At 50.6% G+C, this 17,766-nt stretch overlaps 2 protein-coding genes across 7 annotated transcripts in view; one reads left to right on the forward strand and one right to left on the reverse strand.

Moving 5' to 3' along the window:
* MAPK15 (mitogen-activated protein kinase 15) overlaps positions 1–6,277 on the forward strand; it is a 33,812-nt gene extending 27,535 nt beyond the window's left edge. For 5 of the 6 annotated variants that reach the window (XM_054985294.1, XM_054985292.1, XM_054985295.1 and 2 more), the window contains 3 exons: positions 2,313–2,467; positions 4,926–5,069; positions 5,693–6,277. In XM_054985294.1, coding sequence (XP_054841269.1) covers positions 2,313–2,467; positions 4,926–5,069; positions 5,693–5,920 — 527 coding nt within the window. In that variant the 3' untranslated portion in view covers positions 5,921–6,277. The remainder of the gene's footprint in view (positions 1–2,312; positions 2,468–4,925; positions 5,070–5,692) is intronic. The other variant, XM_054985293.1, reaches the window with a different exon arrangement.
* Positions 6,278–15,877: 9,600 nt separating this feature from the next.
* On the reverse strand, positions 15,878–16,882 carry CCDC166 (coiled-coil domain containing 166). Its single transcript, XM_054985955.1, has one exon. It carries the CDS (start codon positions 16,880–16,882, stop codon positions 15,878–15,880), a length of 1,005 nt encoding a protein of 334 aa, XP_054841930.1.
* Positions 16,883–17,766: the final 884 nt, after the last annotated feature.

The following is a 17,766-nucleotide window of genomic DNA, read 5'->3' on the forward strand; positions in this document are numbered from 1 at the left end:
TGAAATGCCCCTTTCTGTGCTGCTTCACAGCAGCAGGGAAGGGGCCATTTCACTCCGCACCAGCTTGGATCTGGGGGTTTAAATGCCCCTTTCTGTGTTGCTTCCCAGCAGCAGGAAAAGCAGCATCCCCCCCCCCCCCGGCTTGGATCAGCTGCTTGTTGGGGATCCCCTCGACAAGTAGCTGATCGGAGGGTTTAAATGCCCCTTTCTGTGCTGCTTCCCAGCAGCAGGGAAAGGGGCATTTCACCCCCCCCCACACACACACAGACACACACACACCTGCTTGTATCAGCTGCTTGTCAGGGGGGTGTTAAATGTCCCTTTCTGTGTTGCTTTGTAGCGGCAGGGAAAGGGGCATTTCACCCCCCACCGGCTTGGATCAGCTGCTTGTCGTGGAGATCCCTGACAAACAGCTGATTGGGGAGGGTTAAATGCTGGTTTGCAAAGCGCAAACCGGCCCAGTTCGTGACGAACTTCAGTTCATCTTGCAGTTCATGCCCATCTCTGCTATTAAACATTTTACCAAATAATGTTACAAAAGAAGAGATCTTTTCCTGTACGTGGTGAAAGCTGCAAGAATATACAGCAAAATGGAAAACAGATTTGTGTCCTGACATGCCAGAGTGGATAGACAAGATGTACGAATATGTGTCAATAGACCAATAGTGGAATTCTGGAAAAAATGGAAAGATTTCTTTGCTTACTTAGGTTAAAACTAAGATAAAGTGAGGTAACTATGTTACAAAGATAAAACACAGGAAAGATGACTGATTAAAAACCATTGACATTAAAGTTCACGTATAAGCAACTAAGAAGAGAGCTATTATATAATTTAGTTGTGCTGTTATATATTCTGAATTCACTTTTCTATTAACTTAAATTTAACTCAGATGTAGTGCTGTTTAAGTTTCTATGCGCTTTCTATTGTTATAGTTTTTCTTTTTAAATAAAATCTTTACCTAAACTTAAAAAAAAATGTTTTAGCTCTTTATCAGATTTCTGCTTGTTCTCAAATTTCCTTTTCCTATTGCATTGCTTATCAAATGTCCCAGCTGTTGATTGTATTGAATTACTCTGTTTAATCCTCCTTGAGTCTCAGTAAGGAAAGTGGACTGTAATAATAGAAATAAAATAAATCTGAACAAAGAATACGTATTAAGCATGACGTACATTAAACAAGCAGTATATGATATTACGTAAGCAGAAATGCAATGTACTGAGAACAAGATAATGCATACAGCAACAGATAGCACAGACTAGACACAGTAGCAGAAAAGAGCAAGAGTCCAGTAGCACCTGTAAGACTAACAACGTTTGGGGTAGCAGGGTATGAGCTTCTGTGAGTCACAGTGAGAAGAGCCATGCCTGAACCGTAGATCTTGGGGAAGCCACATACATGGCAGAATGTCAGCCCTCTTTTGGCAACGGGAAAAGCTCCTGACCACAAGGAGGAAGAAGCTCTCTTGGCCCTCCTGCCTTCTTCCTCAGGTCCATCCCAGGACGCAGAGGGAATGGCACGCTTCTAAAGGCTTGCAGACTCAAGAATGAATAGCCCATCCTGATTTGTCCACCTTCTAGGCTGCGTGAGACTTAGGGCCTGAGGACTGCAGTTTTCTCACTTTTAATTTAGATCCTGACTCAGCCTCTCAGTCTGTGTGCTTTTTTTTTAAAAAAAATGCTGTTAAACTTCTCTATGTTTTGAATGCTCGTAGTCTGATTTCTGTGCCTTCCGCAAACCCTGCGGTTCCTTCCTTCCTTCCTTCCCGGACTGTACGGGTCCCAAAAGAGCTGCCTAAGGGCAAAGTGGGGAAGAGCAGAGCCTTCCAGTGGCAACGTTGTCCGGAGCGCTCACCCTTTAGCAGACGATACAGAGACTAGTTGGTGGCCGTGGAAATCCCCAGAGGGAAGTAGGTGACGCGGCAGGACGGAGAGCCTTGCTGGGTGGAGACGTGGGGTCATCTCCAGGATTTCACATAGGCAGAAATGGCAGCTTTGGGGACTGTTTCCCCAAAGGGGCTCTAGGATTTGTTTCTCTTCTGTGTTGCTGCTCCCTGACTGATTTAAAGCTGCGCTTCATTTTTTATATTGGGGTTTAAGATTTTAATGTTGGGTTTTGTGTGTGTGTGTTTGTATTAATTTTTATTTATAGTTTGTAAGCTGTCCTAAATCTCAGGGGAAAGGTAGACGTTTTTGCAAAGTAAGTATTGGCCTGTGGGGTTTTTCTCCAGATGTCGTGGCCTAGGACGACGACCCCCCCCGCCCCCGCCCCAGTGTGCTGCTACATGCCTTGTTTGTGGATTTTCTCTCTGCAGATAGCCTGTGGCCTGGCATCCCTGCAAGAAACCGCTCTGCTCCCTTCCCTTGCCATCAGCCCTCCTCTTCGCTGTGCAGGAGAACAGGCAGACCGGCATCCTGGGCACCAGTGAACAATCCCACCTCTGCAGCGGGCATGAAACAGCTCCACGGCGTGAGTCATTCCGCCTTGTGCCGAGGCACAGCAGGGAAGGGCCATGGCTCAGTGGCAGGGCCTCCGCTTGGCGTGCAGAAGGTCCCAGGTTCGATCCCATAGCATCTCCCGTGAATAAAGGACCGGGCAGCAGGTGGCGGGAAAGCCCTGTGGCCGAGACCTGGAGGGCTGCTGCCAGTCTGAGTAGACAGTGTAGATGGTCGGGGACAAAAGGGAGGTGCTGGGGCAGAAGTTGACACCGCACCCACCCGTTGGTGCGCAGTGTCCCACAGGGGGCGATACTCTCCCCGATGTTATTCAACATCTGCATGCATCCCCTCACCCAGCTGGTATGAAGTTTCAGGCTGGGGTGCCATCAGTGTGTGGATGGCACCCAGTTGTATCTGCAGATGGACAGATGGACTGACTCTGCTCCAGATGCCTTGGAGGCCGTGACTGGATGGTTGAAACTGTGTCAACTGAAATCGAATCCCACAAAGATGGAGATCCTGCACTTGGTTTGGGGGCTGTTAGGTTCAGGAATCCAGCTCCCAGCCCTCAGTGGGGCGCCACTTGCACCCGTTCCTACAGTCAGCAGTCTGGGGGTGATTCTGGATGTCCCCTTATCGATGGAGGCCCAGATCACTGCGGTTGCCAGGTCTGCCTTTTTCCACCTGTGTCCGATCAGGCAGCTTGTCCCGTACCTTTTGATCCATGACCTAGACAGTGATCCAGTCGACGGTCACCTCTAGATTAGACTACTGTAACTCGGTCTACACAGGGCTTCCCTTGGGTCTGGTCTGGAAATTTCAGTGGGTCCAGAATGCAGCTGCTCTCACCATACGTTCCCTGGAGGGTGCTTCAGTCAGCTGATAAACAACTGCTGGTGGTCCCTGGCCTCAAGGATGCTTGCCTGGCCTTGACCAGGTCCGGGACCTTTTCGGTCCTGGCACCCTCTTGGTGGAACTTTGGGGAAATCAGGGCCCAGTGGGATTTGTTGTCCTTCCACTGGGCCTGTAAGGCAGAGATGTTCCGCCAGGCATATGGTTGAGGTGTGGGCAAGCTCCTTTGCCATTCCCCTGTTGAGGAGATACCGTAATCCCCCCGCCCCTGGTTTTCTGCCAACTCGTCTAATGCTGTTTACTGTCTCCCACCCCATGGGATGTGCTGTGTTAGGTTCAACAATATGGGCTGCTGTGTAGAGTTGTTGTCTTCTTGTACTGAATCTTATGTTTGAATGTATTTTAATGTGGTTTTATTACATGATGTTATCTGCTCTGAGCCCACCTGCTGGGAGAGAGGCTATAAATTTAATAAATAAATAAACCAGGGCTGTGTAGAGGGACAGTTGGCTTTCAGTCTACTTCAGGAGCTCCTTTATGAGGTTGCCTGAACCGTAGGATATCTTGTATGTACTGTTTGTTCCGGTGGAGGCCGTCAGTTTTTATAAAAGGGTCTGGTTATTTTATATCAACTCTGCACTTTTCTTTGTGTTTGGGATTTCTTTTGCTTCTTCCTGAGCAAGTGGGGTATAAAACATAAAGCTCTGTTCTAACCTGGACTACAGGTGAAGCAAAGCCCACTCCCGTCTCTGGGCCTCAAGGACACCCCCTTTCTTGGAGCTTAAGCAAGTTTTTCCTGCTAGGGGAGCTGGGAAGCGGGGAGATGGGTTAGGGTCATACGTGCTCATTGCTCTGCCGGTAAATTGGCCTGCTGGCGGTGCTGACCCTGCCCTTCCTCCCAGCTGTTGGAGGAGGAGGGGGGAGGTGCCAGTACCTTCCCTTCAAGGGCAGGCAGACCTCTGTCAGAGAGCAGGTGAAGTAGCCAGGACGAGAGGGACAGCCCCCGGTTAGGAGAACCTGGTTCAGCTTTCGCCTGTAGTGACTCCCTCAGCCTGTTGGGATGGCAGGGCTTTTGTCTATCATACAGCAGAAGCCTTTGGTCACTGGGAAGTGCTGTGTAAACGTGCGTAAGCGTTGAGCGCATGGGATCCAGCAGGTAGGAGAGAGTACCTGAACCTGTAGTCAACATGCTGAGTTCCGGTTCTAATTAGCTTTTGTTTGGGTTGGTCTCTTTCTGCATATTGGTAAATCTGTACTGTATATATAATTGTATTTTATATAGCGAGATTTCTGTAATTTTGTGATGGCCTGTGGCCAGACTATTTATTTATTCAATTCGATTTATATTCCACCCTCCCCACCTCAGCAGGCTCAGGGCGGATTTAAATTGATCCATGCAGGCAGGAGAGAGCGATGGAAGGGACGGCACCTGCTGGCCTGGGAGCGTGCGCCCCCTCGCGCTTGCTTCCTGGCCTTGTCCAGGAGGGCAGCTGGTGTTGAGAGCTGGTTCTGGTTCTCAGCCAGTGGAAACCCCCCCCCCCTTGCAACTGGTATCTTCCTTTGGAAGAAGCTCTCCTTCCAGTTGTAGCTGCCTCTCTGGTGTCCGGTGGTGAGCCTCAGCTTCTGTCCTGGTTCAGCAGGCAATGAAAGGACCTGAGGGACAAAGGCAACCCACATCCCACTTGAGGCCATGCTCACTTGCCGGCCAAGCCCAAGAAGCGGCTCTCAACCACCTCTTGATGAGGAAAGAATGGTCTCCCAGCAAGGCTGCAGCTGAGCCGGTGAGTGAAAGTCTTCTGTGTCTTCCCCTCCATCCGAGCCAAGCCTTCTGCTTCCCATTCTCTGTGTGTTCTTGGCCAAGCTTGTGCCATAGGAAGTCGTCATGGCTAACGTGGAAGGGCTGCTAGGAGGGGCGGGATTCAGTCTTGCGAACTGAGCCCTTGCCCAGCTCCCTCGACACCTCCTCTGGGCTTGAGGACCGGTGGGTGGTCTTCTCTCCCTCTCCTGGAGTGGTTGGGCCAGGCTCTTCCTTGCTGTTCAGTCCCAGACTACTACAGCTGCCCCTTCCCCCTTCCCTCAGTTCTGATGATGATGATGATGAACAAACAACATTCGGTTTATATACCGCCCTTCAGGACAACTTAATGCCCACTCAGAGCAGTTTACAAAGTATGCCATTATTATCGCCACAACAAAACACCCTGTGAGGTAGGTAGGGCTGAGAGAGAGCTCTGAGAAGCTGTGACTGAGCCAAGGTCACCCGGCTGGCTTCGAGCGGAGGAGGAGTGGGGAATCAGACCCGGTTCTCCAGATGAGAGTCCTGCCGCCCTTAACCACTGCACCAGACTGTTTCTCTGCTTGTCTTGATCTAGTGTGCCGTCATAAATCTTTTTCTTTCATGCAGCCTTCAAAGACCTCTGAGGCTCACAGCAAGGAAATCCATCCCATTCCGAAGCCCAGCAGTAAAAAGATGTTCCAGGGGACGGCAAACGTCGGAGCAGCGGGAGACCCCAAGGCCTGCCTCGGCAGTTACTCCCAGTCCTATGGGACCATCTGCAAGTCTGCCCTTCGGCAGCTGCCTGTGTCCGGCTCCTGCCCTCAGGCACTGGCCCCAAGCAGGCAGAGGCGTTGAGGGGCCCCGCCCCCAGAGCACTCCGCCCCCTCCCCCCCCCCGCGAAAGAGCCAGGATGTTTCCCACCACTGCACGTGGAGCACACTCCTATGAAGGGAGGAGGGCTGCAAAGCACCCTTGGAAGCGCTGCTGCCCTCATTCGCTCCAGTCCAAATCTGAACTCTGTCAGCAGTTGGCTTTGAAAAAAGAACAACCAAACCTCTCTGGGACCCCCCAAGCGACGGGGAAATCCCAGCAGGATCCCAGACTTTGATTCTTTGAGAGCAAGGCTGTGTGCGCATAAGACCAGTCTTTCTTTCTCTCTTCCATTGTTTTATTCTGGTAAGAATTTCAATAAAGAAAACTTTAAGACACGAAGACCTGTCTCATAGTTTTGGAAGGACTGAATGGCACGAGTCTGAATCGAAGAGAAAATACGCTCGCACCACCTTCCCCCTTGTTAGAAGTAAAGTCTAATGGAAGCTGGGTGACAGGGGGAGAAGAAATCCCTCTCTGCCTGTTGTCATAGTGACCTCACAGTGGCCTTGTTTCGAGCTCATGTATCAAGGAAGAGACGGGGCTCCAGTGTGCTTCCAAACAAAGCTGTAGCTTTATCAGTTGCAAAATGTACTTGAACAGTGAGCGTGCAGTCAGAGGGGTCCAAATGACTGGTGCTGATCATTCAGCAGAGAAATTCCCTGGGAGGATCTCTGCTCTCCTCCTGCCATGTAGGGCCACCTCGGCACGCATCAGTTCAGATCCTGTGGCCTGGTGGGGGCCACAGATTTTCCGAAATAGTGCTGACACAGGTCTTTGCTCATGGCATAGTTACTTCCCTTTCCCCCCTCCCCCAACTGGAAACTGACAACAGCACATTCCGCCATCCTCAAGCGTTGGGACCCGCTCTGCTGATGGTTTCTCAGGTCCCATTATTTCTGGAGTTCTCCTGGCCTGGATACAAAGCCCACCCTCATGGTCTCATTCATACACTTAACTCGCTGAGCTCCTGTGCACATCTGGTCAAACATAATTAATTCTACGCTGAGCTTTTTGTGTTTTAAGCTGTTGCTGCAATTTGGTTTCTGATGAAATATACCCAGATAGTACCGGTAACGCATTATTAGGCTAAATATGTGGCTGAGCTATACCAAATCGCACATCCCACAGCTGTGGTCTGAAAAAATACACTCTCCTCAACACCTGCTTTGGCAGGCTTCATGTCTTTTCACCTGTGAAATGCTTGAAAGAATTAGCTGGAATACATTAACATGGTAGAGATACACGTTTCATACTCCCACCTTGAGATTTACTCCTCCACCTGAAGATTTTGAGAAGGAGGTACACTCCTAAGCAGAATTACCCCTGTCTAAACACGCTGACTTCAACTTAAGCATGTAATTCTGATTCAGGTTGCACTGTAAGTCCCTGAAACACCCGATCGAATCCCGAGGCCTGGCAGTCCTCACTTGTGTTACAGCCTCTGTTTCCTCTCCTCCTCTCAGAATCAGCATGGAGAAGGCTGGTTCTGTGAGAGGTTTTTTCCTTGTGCTTTAGGGAAGATAACGGGGACCATCAGGCCAACACAACTTGGTGGTTGTTACCCCCTGCCCTCTGCTCCCCGGTCCCTGTGTTGCTATCCATCTGGTAGAATATAAAACTGCATTTTTACTCCAGAGAGGTACAAAGGGAAGATTGTCAGTAGTAGTTAGAAGGAGTAGTCAAAAGACAAGAAAGGGAAAGGGAACCCAAGGTCGCCCAGCTGGCTTCAAGCGGAGGAGTGGGGAATCGAACTCAGTTCTCCAGATTAGAGGCCTGCTGCTCTTAACCACTACACCAAAATAGTTCTGCTTGTCTCTTTAATATCACAGAGGTACATTTTAGACCCAGGGCAAGATGATCGTGTTCATGCCTGTGCAGAAATGCTCTCTGTCCCAGAATTCAACCCAATATTTCAATTGCTGGTTCTGTACTTTGAACTGAAACCCAGTTGCACGCTTGAAGGAGGCAGAAAGGGGACAGCAGGATTAGTCCTAAAGCCCTTTGGGGCTTTAGTCCCTTAGGGCTTACATATGTGAATGGCTGAGGCTGAAGTCGGATAATGGTTCACAGCCTCACCCAAAAGGGACAGAGGTGGGCAGGCAAATAAATGGCTAGGAAGTTTTCTGTTCCTCTTGAGGCTGGGAGATTGGAACGACGGGAGAGGGGGAGCAGACCCTCCAAGGGGAAGAGTATAGATTCCTAGGGCACGAGGAAGACGGTTATGTACTTTCTGGCTTACATCATAAAGGACTAAGTCTTCACCTTGTAATTCCGTCTTGTCCGTGTGGACAGGTCCCTGTCACAGTGGAGTAAGAGGGTGTGCAAGCATGTGTGGGGACTTCCCCCCACCACCAGTACAGCAGTAATACCACCACTCAAGCTGTTGTTCTTTTCCCTGTCTCCTGTTGGGGGGGTCCATTGTTTTGAATTTGTGAATAAACTCCATTTCAGCAATCTTATTTACAACTTCAGAACAATGACACACACACACACACATGTGGCTGAATAGAAACGTAAGGGTTCTTATTCCACTACAGATGCTAATTTCTGCTTTAGTCAAGCTGCATTGTACCATTGTGCCTCCCATCGAATCGAGCTGCGTTTTACCTTTACCTCCTGATGCCTCTACTTGTAACGCCCCACCTGGGATACGAAGGCTCTGGGATCTCCGTTCCTACTCATGTCTGAAGAAGGGGGCTCTGCCTTTGGAGGGCTTGGTCTGATCCTGCGGGGCTTTTCTTACGTTCTTACGCTATATCCAGTGACCAAGAACGCCTCTTTGCTTGTTTTTGTAGTAGGATTTGACTCCAGTGGCAGCTTCGAGACCAACAAGATTTTCAGGGTATAAACTTTCGAGAGTCAAAACTCTCTTCGGACACCCTGAAAAACTTGTTGGTCTCTAAGGTGCCACTGGACTCAAATCTTGCTGTTTTGCTTGCTGCAGACCAGCTTGACTACCCACCTAAAACTTCCAGTTATGCAGCACTCTCAAGGAATAGGACCCTTTCTTCTCCCTCTGGACTTCCTCTATTTCGGGTAGTAGAGAATATAATGCTCTTCAAGGAAGTGCACGAGGGAAGTTTAGAAATCACACTGTACGTGATAGAAATTTCTGTAATTTTAAATTATAGAAATTTAATTATGAACTTCTAAAATCCCACCCAGGGAGAAGGGGAGGGGAGTTGTTATTGCTTTTATCATTATGTTATGCTATGCTATGTTACATTACGCAGTGCTGTGCTGTGCTGAATTATGGTAAGATCACGTTATTTCATAGAAGGCTTGTGTATTTCATAGAAGCCTTGTGGAGGCAGGGAGCCTCTGGCCGTGCCGCCTTTGTTTGGTTTTGAACCGTACTTACTTCCACTGTAGTTCTACTACTTTTGCAGTGTGCCTTCTCAGCACTGCGGTGATGCATCTGAAGTCTCACGGCTTCTTTCCTCCTCCAGAGTGTGGTGAGGAAGAACCTTCCCCTTCCCAGAGGGTGGGTGTGAGCCACGTGAGTCTCCCTCTCCTGAGAGGGGGGAAATCAGACAGCAGCTCTGCCCCTCCCTCATGTCCTTTTGGGAATGCCAACAACTGTGTAGTCTTCGCAGGGAGTGGATCAGTTGCCCCTGGGGAAGGGGTATGGGGACCCCTGCAGCTCAGAAACAAACTTCTGTTCTTTTGGGGTGGGGTGGGGTGGGGTGGGGTGGTGCTGCAGATCAGGGTTTCCTTCCCGTGTTCTCCAGTGGTTCCGGGGTGGGGTGGTCCTCATTGCTGGGGGGTTTTCATGGGTCCCATTCCTGAGATTTTGACTGAGCCCCAGGGCATGACCCTGGGAGATGGTCTCCGTCGCTCTTTGACATGAAGGGGGCAGAGGAAGCTTTAAATGGTTTCCTGAGAACTACTTTGTCATCAGTTGGTACCGGCACCCCGATTCCCAGTCGGAGGATTCAACACCAAGGGATGTACCTCAACACACCACAGCCACATTTTCTTAACTGAGCAACAGGAGATACACATTAGGGAGACGGTCGGCTATGGAGAGGTGGCGAGCTGACACGATGACTCTGCTAAAGCTTTCTGGGTAAGCTTGTATCCATCCAGGTCATGATGCTGGAGCAGAAACTGCTAATCTACCAAAAGCTAATCGCTCGCAGGCAACATAAACTGGTTCCCCTGTGACCAGTGGTGGTGGCTGGTGTGCTCAGAAATCGCGCGACCAGCATCGTCCCACCTCCACTCGTGTGAGTGTATTTCAGATGCTGCTCTTTCTAAAGAGAATGGCCGTCCACTTCCTCAGTTTGGAGAGGCCCTCTTGAAGGTCTTCACAACCTGCTTTGGTTTTCACCATCCTGAATCATCTACAAACTTGGTCAGTGCACGGCTTACCACTAATTTAAGATAATTTATGAACAAATTAAATAGCAACTTTCCCACTACCTATTTCCTAATTCTCTATTAAATATAGCAACTGATTTCTCCTTTTAATTTCTCCTTGTAGTTTTAGGTCAGACCAGACGTGGTCCTCTGTGCTCCCTTTTGTAACTTTAGCCCTTGCAGTTTTTATTTATTTTCTCTCTCTCTCTCTCTCTCTCTCTCTCTCTCTCTCTCTCTCTCTCTCTCTCTCTCACACACACACACACACACACACACACACACACACACACACACACACACACACACACACACACACACACCCCCAGGGGTGTTTCTCTAGCTGGAGGATCAGGAAGGTTCATGCCTCTGAGGGTGAAATCCTGCGGAACCCGTTCCCCCTTCCCCACTCTCTTTATCCCGTGCAGCCAGGGAGTGAGGGAGGCTGGCTGGGCCATGGCGCTCTAGGAAGGCTGTGCCCAAGACGGATGCCACCCTGGGTGTTTATAGGGTTGCCAAGGTTTTCTCTGGCAGAATGCCTGTTGGGGCAGATTGGGAGGCACCAGATGAAGCTAGACTCTGCCATCCTGCTCGCAGTCAATATGCCAGGTGCCACTGTGCACACCTGAGCTGGCAAGGTGACACCAGGTGCTGTTGTGCTTCTTACTGGCCACCCTGTGCCTGCATTGGAAGAGTGAAGCCTGGCGCTGCTGAGCACATGCCCTGGCCCCACTGCACCCAAGCCAACATGGTGAAGCTGGCTGCCACTGTGACCCTCCTCACTGACTGCACCACAGGCAGTGGGCTAAGTACACGGCCAACCCACTCCTGGTGCCTGCCTTTTTAAGAGCCGCAGTATAGAGCTGTCGCTCTGTAGGTGCTCAACAAAGTACCCTGCCTTTTCAACCTTTCAGTATTCCAAAGCTATACCCTGGCACTACAGAAATGTTGGTTCTGGCTCTAATGCCTGCTGCCAAGGCGGACTGGATTGTGGCAGAATCTCACTAGCGCAGGCGGAACCAAGAGCCGAATCTTACCATGAGCTTGCTGTGCCCACCCAGCTCCCATTCATTTCAGTGGGGAGTGACCAGAAGGAAGGGCTTCCTACAGGATTGCATGTCATGGGTCAGCCCTATCTACCACTCCGTGGCCCTTCTTGGCACCCCAGGTCTGCCCCCTGCCTTATGGTAGGGCTCCCTTAGAGCAAGAACAGCCTGCCCCCACTGGCTGGACTTTGTAGGCCTAGGAGACTGGGACCAGGATCATACCTTGGAATTGGAAACGCTGGAAGGCCCCCACAATTGCCCCGACATCCCCCTAAAGAGGAGGATGAAGGACGCTGGATAGGGGGATTTCCTTGCTGCGTGTTGAGGCATCTGCTTCATTGCCCCCCCCCCCCGCCCAGTGCCTAATGTGAGATGTGCCCGGGTGCCCTTCGCAGGCCCCACCTTGTGTGCCCTCGCAGTCCTAAGTCTCCAGTGCAGGTTTGCTGCAGGTTCAGCCTGGGAGACCCTGATTCAGCTCCCTTGGGCCAGTCACTCTCTCTCTCTCTCTCTCTCTCTCTCTCTCTCTCTCTCTCTCTCTGCCTCGTCTACATCAGATGGTTTTTATTTTGATGACAGAATGCAGGAAGAGAGATGAAGGTTGGAAGCCAATTTTGGTACCCATTTGATAGAAAAATGGGATATAAATATGCGGATGACACCCAGTTTTATCTGTTGTTGGACGGACGGCCTGGATCGACCCCTGATGTCCTGGAGCGTGTTTTTGAGGCTGTGGCTGGTTGGTTGAGACAAAGTCGGCTGAAATTGAATCCCACGAAGACGGAGATCCTGTACTTGAGCCGTGGGGAGGTGGCTTCGGGACCCCGGCTTCCTACACTTGATGGGGCAGCACTTACACTGGCCCCGAGAGTTAGGAGTGATTCTGGATTCCTCCTTGAAGGTGGAGGACCAGATCACTGCAGTTGCCAGGTCTTCCTTTTATTATCTTCGACAGACCAGGCAACTTGCCCCTTACTTGTCCCCCCACGATCTGACTACAGTGGTCCAAGCAATGGTCACCTCTAAGCTGGACTACTGTAATGCGCTCTACGCTGGGCTTCCCATGGGCCTGATCCAGCGGTTACAGCTTGTACAGAATGCAGCGGCGTGGGTTATTACTGGAGCACTGGTGTGGGAGCATATTACGCCAGTGTTACGCTAGCTGCATTGGTTACCAGTGGAGTACCGAATCAGGTTCAAGGTTTTGGTGTTAACCTATAAAGCCCTACGCGGACTGGGACCGATGTATCTGCGGGACCGTCTCTCACCGTATGAGCCCCGGAGGACTCTTGGATCAGGTGGAAAACATCTTTTAAGGGTCCCTGGCCCTAGTGAGGCCCGCCTGGTGTCGACCAGGGCCAGGGCCTTTTCGGTCCTGGCCCTGGCCTGGTGGAATGCTCTGCCTTACGAGATTAGGGCCCGGCAAGATTTGCTTGCATTTCGCTGGGCCTGTAAGATGGAGCTATTCCGCCAGGCATTTGGCTGACGCTGGGCGGAGCATCTTCCCCCCACCCCCGTGGAGGGGGGGGGGTTAATCCGTTGCCCCTATGTGAATTCAGATGCTGTTGCCCACACCTACTCCGCACTACTACATGTATTTGCTCTGGAAGAACCGCTGTGTGGAATATCAAATTTATATTATATGTTGCTTTTAATTATTTATATGTAAATATATGATATTTTTATTTTTGCATAGTTGTAAGTTAATTGATTAGATGTAGTGTTTTTAAATGTTTTAAATGATGTGTGATGTTTGTATTTCTGTTATCCGCCCTGAGCCTGCGAAAGCGGGGAGGGCGGAATACAAATGTAATAAATTAAATCTAAATAAACCTATGACTTAACTTTGACTCTTTCCTTGTATTCGAGTCAAACATGATACTGTTTAATGTATTCTTGAGAGTTTATCCTCTAACCTCTGCTTCCTCAGCAATGACTGACTAATTTCCCTTTTGCCGTTTCCCCAGACGCCTGAAGGCTGCCGTTTATTCCAGCTGAGATGCACCTTTCTCTGCCCCGACTGCCGCCTTCGCCTCTTGCAGTCTGGCTTGAAGCTGGTGTTTGCCAAAGCCACTGGATTCCTTTGCACAGCACATCTGACAGCCTCAACTCTGCCCCCATTTCCTTGCTGGAGTCCTTTGACGGCTCTCTCACACCTGAAGTTTCTATGACTATCCTCAGCTGGCCGTCCGTCCGTCCGTCCGTCTGTCAGCTCAGCATTCCCTGCAAGGAAGAACTCCCTGCGCAGGTTTCCTCTCCGTCCCTTGCAGTTCCTCCAGGATCTGGCTTGGTCCCTCCTCTGTTGCTTCCTGTATGGTGTCCCTGGGCGACCTTATCTAACCCTAAGGCTTTCGGTACCACTCCTACGCTGATGAAGTTTTGAAGCAGAGGCTGGGTGGCCGCCTGACAGCAGTGCCAATGCTGTGAGCCTGGGCAGGTCATGAGAGGGAGGGCAGGAAGGGCCGCGTCAGGGCTTAGTTCTTGTGGCCCCTTCTTGCACACGCACAGGGTGAGGCGGATCACCACCTTGGGGTCAGGTAGCAATTTCCCCCAGGCCAGTTTGGTTAGGAACCCTGATGGAGTTTTGCCATCTTCTGGGCATGCAGAAAGGATCATTCTGTGTGTGTGTGTGTGTGGGGAGAGAGGGTATTTGGGAATTCCCTGCATTGTACAGGGGGTTGGACTAGATGACCCTAGAGGTCCCTTCCAACCCTGTGATTCTATGATGAGCTGTCACTGAACGTTCCCCATTGAATCCTACATCTCAGTTGCCTGTGTGATCTGTCTGCTCAGATGTCTCCTTGCCATCTCAGACACAATCTGTCTGATACTGATGTCATTTTATCGCAATGACTTCCTCTCCTAATACACTCTCTACATCCAGTGGAAAAGTCCCCATTGGCCTTGTGGAACCCGGCACAAAGCACTGGATTTCTCTCTTTTGCTCCCCACATCTATTCTGTTGAGAAGGCTGCCACTTTTCCCTTTGAGACACTCTGCAAAAAGAGTGCTTCCTCCCTACCCTTACCCAGGGGTCATTTTGTAGAAAAAGAGCTGCAGGAACTCATTAGCATAACTCATTAGGACAGCTCATTAGCATATGCCACACCCCTTGCCATCACCGAAAGTGTGCCATTAGCATAACTGATTTGCATATGCCACATCCCCTGGCATCACCTATCCTGGCTGTTTTGGACCCAATCCTGGCCATTCAGGGCTGAAATTGGGCCCAAAATGGCAAAAAGGGGCTGAAAATGGCCGAAAGGGGGCCCAAAATGGTCAGGATTGGGCTGCTGCTGAGCGGGAGAGTGATCCACCACCCATCAGAGGCCTGACCCTGGCCGTTTTGGGACCAATCCTGGCTGTTTTAGGCCCGATCCTGGACATTTAAGGCCAAATCCAGGCCGAAACAGGCCCAAAATGGCCAAAAATCAGGTGGGTGGGGCCACCTGACATGTGACCTCTTTGGAGAACTACCGGAACGGCGTTCCTGCGCGTTCCCCCTCAAAATGAGCCCTGCCCTTACCCCTCTGCTTCATGTTCCGGCCATCCATTCCTTCATTAGTGCAGCCCTCTTGTTTCTGTATCCCAACTCCTCACCTCTAGCCAGCAAATCAGCTGCCAGAATCGCCCCCCTTCCTTGAGCGTGTGATAATCCCCCTCTGCCTTCTCATCCAGCACAAACCCCTTGGCCTTCAAAGCCTTCCACGGCTGTGCCCTCTCAGCTGTCTCCTGCTGTATCCTCATGGATACTTCGCTTCTCCAGCCCCGACCCCTTTAGCCTGCGGAAGGTCTCAGCGTCCTCCAGCAACTCCACCCTTGTGACCAGAGGTGCCTCCCGGAACCTCTGCTAGAGGCCCGATCTCTGCCCCACTCCTCTGCAAAGCCTCACACTTGCTCCCCTACTGGAGCTAAGCTTCAGCGCCTCTGAGAGGAGGAACGGAGCCGGGATCCTCCCCATTTCACCCTTCCTCTGCTTGGTGTGCCTCCCTCGTTTCCTGTTTCAGACTAGAAATGGCAAGCCTTGGCTGTGGAGGAGGGCTGGCAGACACACGTGATGGCAGTGCTGCGAGTGGTTGCTTTGCTGCTGGCTAAAGACAGGAGATCAGTTGGCTCACATGGGCACAAGCAGAGCTCTAAAAGGAATTTTGTGCACTGATCCGCTCCCTGTCCAGGTTACCTGCTTGAAGCATTTGTCATTTCCCTCCATCATGCATGGTAGATTTCAGAATGTTAGGACTGGGTTAAGAAGTTTCCTTAGTTTTTTGAATAATTTCCCTATCTTTATTTCTGTTTAGCAGTGAAGGTAAGAAAACCGGAAAGCATGAAATGCTGGTCTCCCTAGTAAGGAAGGTTGTGGTTATCATTGCTCTGAGTGTCGTGTGCTGCCTCATCCCACGTCCCGGGAAGGTCTTTTCCTCCTCTGGGCCTGCCTGTCCTCGAGGCCTGTGACGAGCCATTCCTTACAACTCTCCTCTTCCCTCTGCACAGGTGGCTGTCACACCTCCTTCAGGCAGGCACCTTCCTATTGCAGGTTTTAGACGACATAGCTTGCAGCCTGCTCCTTTCTCTCCGTGGAATACCTGGCAGGTCCTCCTAGCTCCTCCTCTTTGGGCAATGGGGCATTTATGTCCTGGGGGGAAAGAGTCCTATTCTTGGCTGCTGGGCTGCATCTGAATCTGTTGCCAGGAGTGATGATGAGCCGAGCCCCACGCTGCCTTAGCCAGTGGCGCATGCGTGCAAGGTCTTGGCTGTACTGGTGCTCCCGTAGAAGCTGTTGCTGCTGTTCTCTCAGCTGGCCCATGAAGTCTTTCAGGACTTCAGCTCGTCTAATGAGGTTGAGCAGCTCATGGCGTAGCCGCCAGTTCTCTGCTTTCACTTGCTTGGTGTGCTGTATCAGACTGCGCACAGCTTCCTTCTCAGCCAGTTTGGCCAATGCTTGGACTTTCTGCTGGGACTCCATCTCATATTCAGCCTTCTGCTGCAGGAACTGGCTCTTGACCTTGTGCATTTGCTCTGAATGCTGGATTCTCATGGCCAGAAGCTCCTTCTCCAGTTCCCGGATCCGAGTTATCTGCTCCAGCTGCAGTTCTTTGAAGGGCTGTAGCTCGTCCACCTCTCTGTTCATGAGGGAGTACTTGGTCTCCATCTCCATCAGCTGGCTCCTCACCTCCTTCTCCTTGTCTGCATACTGTGAGGTCATCTGCTCCTTTTGCTTCCGAACTTGTGCCAGGTCTGAGCGATTCTGGTCATTGAGTGTGACAATGGCAGTCTGGCACCGGAGGGTGCGCTTGTTCAGGTAGGAGAGGTAGGCCTTGCTGTTCTCCCGGATCTGTTGCGCTTCCTTGTCCAGGAAGTCATTTTCCCTCTGGAAGCGCTGCGTGCGCTGGGTGTATGTATCAACGTGCTCGGTCAGTGTGGCATATTCCTTCTGTAGGTATTGCTCCCGCTCACTGACAAATTGTGCAACACCACTTTGTCCTTTGGCCACATTTCCAACCTTGCCTTTTTTATCTTTTGACTTTTTTTTCTTCGGTGCCATGTTATGCCAAACTGTCAGTATTCAGATGCTGGCAAAATGAAACAGAATAGGCTGTTACCGAATGGCCATGCGTTATCTAGGGGAACGTGAGTAAAGTTGCTTTCTTGGGTAATCTTGAAAATTCTGGTGCTAAAAATTATAGGATTCCCCATGGCCTAGAGGCCAACCCTGATTTGGGAAGACCCGGGTTATCACTGCCCCTGCAGCCGTGGAAGAGGAAAAGGTGGGTAATGCCACTGGTTCCTCCTTGCTACACCTTGTGGACTACCTGGCTTTTCGCCAACATAAAATAATTACTGTGGAGGAATGCCCTTCACCGGAGGATTCACCCCAAGATTTCAGTCACTGTGACGACGCTGTGCGTGCTCAGGACTCCTGCTGCAACTGGCAAGGAGGAGGGGGCTGGGGGAAGGAGCCATGAAGCTCCAAGCACAGAGAACTCAAGCTCTTGGTGAAGCAAATACCTCTTGTGGAAGAATGACAACAGTTTACCACCCTGCCGCCTGCTGGCAAGGGACACCCAGGGACAGGGAGGGAAAAAGCCAAATTGCTCAAAAGTATTCTCTTCCTCGTGGGACAGGAAGATATGAATTACCCAAAGGGGATGGATTTTCTCCAAGTAGATTATAGAGTCTCTGGACACAGAGAAGAAGAACTCTGCTTGCCTTCTGACCAGGGAGCCACATGCTATGCAGGAGTAAGATTTATTTAGGGACTTCATGTTTTCCACCTGGCAAGGATTGGGTAGAAGTCCCAACCAGGAGAACTAAGGTAAATTTTAAATTACTGCAACTGCAAGTAAAGCATGCCTGTCTTAACTAAACATTGTCTAGGGCAGGGAAAAGGGCTCGTGCGTTTTCATCTTTTCTTTTTACCCTCGCTCA

Source organism: Eublepharis macularius, chromosome 7, assembly GCF_028583425.1.
Source record: "Eublepharis macularius isolate TG4126 chromosome 7, MPM_Emac_v1.0, whole genome shotgun sequence".
Lineage (NCBI taxonomy): Eukaryota > Metazoa > Chordata > Lepidosauria > Squamata > Eublepharidae > Eublepharis > Eublepharis macularius.